The sequence below is a fragment of the Corvus hawaiiensis genome, chromosome 31 (assembly GCF_020740725.1).
Source record: "Corvus hawaiiensis isolate bCorHaw1 chromosome 31, bCorHaw1.pri.cur, whole genome shotgun sequence".
In the NCBI taxonomy this organism is placed as follows: Eukaryota; Metazoa; Chordata; class Aves; order Passeriformes; family Corvidae; genus Corvus; species Corvus hawaiiensis.
Genome location: NC_063243.1, coordinates 806289 through 809346, shown reverse-complemented (window position 1 = coordinate 809346; position 3058 = coordinate 806289). Strand labels below are relative to the sequence as shown.

General features: G+C 57.1%; 1 protein-coding gene across 1 annotated transcript; it reads right to left on the bottom strand.

Moving 5' to 3' along the window:
- Nucleotides 1-1730: 1730 nt before the first annotated feature.
- LOC125318806 (gastrula zinc finger protein XlCGF49.1-like) lies at nt 1731-2707 on the bottom strand. Its single transcript, XM_048289740.1, is given in 2 exon segments — nt 1731-1960; nt 1963-2707. Coding segments are annotated over 2 exon segments (804 nt in total). The 5' UTR covers nt 2693-2707; the 3' UTR covers nt 1731-1886.
- Nucleotides 2708-3058: the final 351 nt, after the last annotated feature.

Genomic DNA, 3058 nt, shown 5'->3' with positions numbered 1-3058 from the left:
GGGCGCGGTTGTGCCTCAGCAGCCGCAGCAGCTCCTTGGGGCAGCCACGTCCCTGCAGCGCGTCCTGCACAGCCCCAGGGGCTCCGGCGCTTCTCCTGCACGGCCCGGCCCAGGGAGCCCGATGGAAGGGGCAGAGGGGCCGAGCGGGGCTGAGCCCTCTGGCGCTGCCCTTGGCCTCTCCGCGAGAGACTCGGGCCTGGCTGGGCTGCCCCGGGCAGAGGCTGCAGCAAGAAGAGCTCCGGCCGCCTCTGCCTGGTGTCCCTGGGGCTCAGGCTGGGCCCGATTCCCGCCCAGGGGCTCAGCCCCCACTGCTGAGGGGCCGTGGCCAAAGGGCTGCCCGGGAGGCCCAGCACCCTCTGATCCAACCCGGCTTTGCTCCGCCACGGGGGCTCTCAGGCCTCGCCCGACACTGGCTTGGCCCAAGGCTTTGGTGGCTGCCGGCCCCGGCACTGTCCCGCCTGCCTGACCCCCCTCCCTCACCTCTCCCCAGCGTCTCCAGAACCATCCCAGGACAAGGCCCATGATCAGCAGCTCCAGGGCCGAGCGTGTCCAAGAAACCAGCACCACGTCCACCAAGGGGTTCATCCCAGGCCCCACGGAGTCCTGTGGCTCCAGCTCCTCGCGAAGCAGAGCCGAGGTGCCCATGTCCCCCTCAGGATGGCTGGAAGGGTTGAGAGGATGGGCCAGCATCAGCAGCACACAGAACTGCAGCAGCCAGGAGAAGCCCTGGCTGGCCATGGTGCTCTGTGGGATGAGCCGCCACCTCCACGCTGGCTCTGGCCGTGGCTCCGTGCCGAGTGCTGCCTGGGCTCTGGGCACAGCGACGGGCTGGGGACAGCTGACAGCCACCACGCTGTCCCCAGAGCCTGTGATGTCACAGAATCACCAAATGCATTGGCTTGGAAGAGCCCTGGGAGATCATCGACTCCAACCTGTGCCCCATCCCCACCACGGCAACCAGGCCCTGAGTGCCCCACCCAGGCTTTCCTTGAGCACCTCCCCAATGGTGGCTCCACCCCCACCTGGCCAGCCCATTCCAATATCTAATGCCCCTTTCTGGGAAAAAGTTCTTCCTAATGCCCAACCCAAATGTCCCTTGGTGCAGCACAAAGCCCCTGTTGGCATCTGCTCTCTCTTGTCCTTGCCCAGCTCTGACAAGGCTGGTGCTGCCTTGTTGGTCCCTTGCCTGAGGGCAGGAGAAGAGGCTGTGCCAGTGAGTGCTGCTCCACTTTGAGGCCATTCCAAGGGGCTGCTTTCCTTCTGCTTTGCAGATTTGCATTGAAGAAGAAATCATCGGTTCAGCAAAGAAGGACTTACTGGGACAGACAATTTGTACAAGAATAAAGGTCAGTAAATAGGCCAGGAAAAAGACAAAGAATGGAAAAGAGAATGTGGACACAAAAATGCTGCTAGCAAGAATTTTCTTGCTATTTTCTAAGTCCGTGAGAGACTTTTCTCTCGCACAGAAGATAGCAGCAGAGTTCTATAAACAATGAAACACAGGCAACCTTGAGAAGCCTTGTTTATAGTACAGTAGAAAAATATTTTGACAATGGATGTTCTAGGATTTTAGCCAATCACACCAAGGGGTGGCTGATCCTTTCTCCAGTTAGACTATGAAGAAAAAAGGCTATAACAGAGTTTGTAAAATAATTCAATCAATCAATCTTGCTGCATATTTATGCCTGCTGGCTCTTCTCTCCTCCTCCCTATGGCTGCAGGAAACGGTAATATTTTACGGCATTTAATAAGAGAAGAGGATTCCTAAGTGTCTGAAGTACAGGGTTCTGGAAGAGCTTTTCAGTCAGCAGCACCTCGAGTTTTAAGATGGAGTTGGAGCAGTGCCCGAAGCTCTTCCCACACTTGGGGCACTCGCAGGGATTCCCTTACTGGTGCCTCTGCTGGTGTTTCCTCAAGGACGAGCTCCAGGAGAAGCTCTTCCCACACTCGGGACACTCTAAGGCCTCTCCCTGGTGTGGATGCGCTGGTGGCTGGTGAGTTGGGAGCTCCACTTGAAGCTCTTCCCGCAGTCTGTGCAGCGGAAGGGCCTCTCCCCTGTGTGTGTTTGCTGATGTACAATGAGATAGGAGATCCACTGAAACATCTTCCCACACTCAGGACACTCAAAGGGCCCTCCCCTGGCGTGCATCTCCTGGTGGCAGGTGAGGCTGGAGCTCTGGCAGAAGCTCTTCCCACACTGCAAGCACTTGTAGGGCCGTTCCCCAGTGTGGATCCTCTGGTGGCAGGTCAGGCTGGAGCTGTGGCTGAAGCTCTTCCCACATTCCGAGCACTTGTAGGGCCGTTCCCCAGTGTGGATCCTATAGTGGCAGATCAGGCTGGAGCTGTGGCTGAAGCTCTTCCCACATTCCAAGCACTTGTAGGGCCATCCCCCTGTGTGTATCTGGTGGTGGATGAAGAGGTGGGAAGTGTGGCTGAAGCTCTTCCCACATTCCAAGCACTTGTAGGGCTTCTCCCCAGTGTGCAGCTGCTCATGGACCACCAGGTTGGACCTCTGGATGAAGCAGAGGGGGGGCCTTTTCTCCTCAGAGCACCCTGGGCTGGCTTTGGAGCCCCTCCTTGTGGGGGATCCCTCTGGCTTTTCCTCCCCGTGTGATTCCTGTGCCATTGAGCCACTCAAAGCAGCCTCTTCCATGAGGTTCTGCCACGGGGATTTGTCCTCCCTGGTCTCCATCTGCAGCTCAGTGCCTGGGGGAGCAAGGACAAGGAGAGGAAGGGACAGGAAGAGGAAGGAATAAGGAAGGAGGAAGGAAAGAACAAGGAGAGGAAGAAGGGTAGAGAAGGAAGAAGGAGAGGAAGAGACAAGAAGAAAAAAGGGAGAATGAAGATGAAGGAACAAGGAAAAGGAAGGAAAAAGAAGAAAAAGAAACAAGAAGTAGAAGGAAAAGGTAGAGAGAGGGGAAGGAAGGAAGGAAGGAAGCAAGGAAAAGGAACGAGAAGAAAGACAAGGAGAGGATGCAATTTGCCTCCGTGCCACAGGGAAGGGGAAGGAGATCCCCCCAGTCCGTCCCCGGCAGGACGGCGTCGGCAGCGGGGTTGT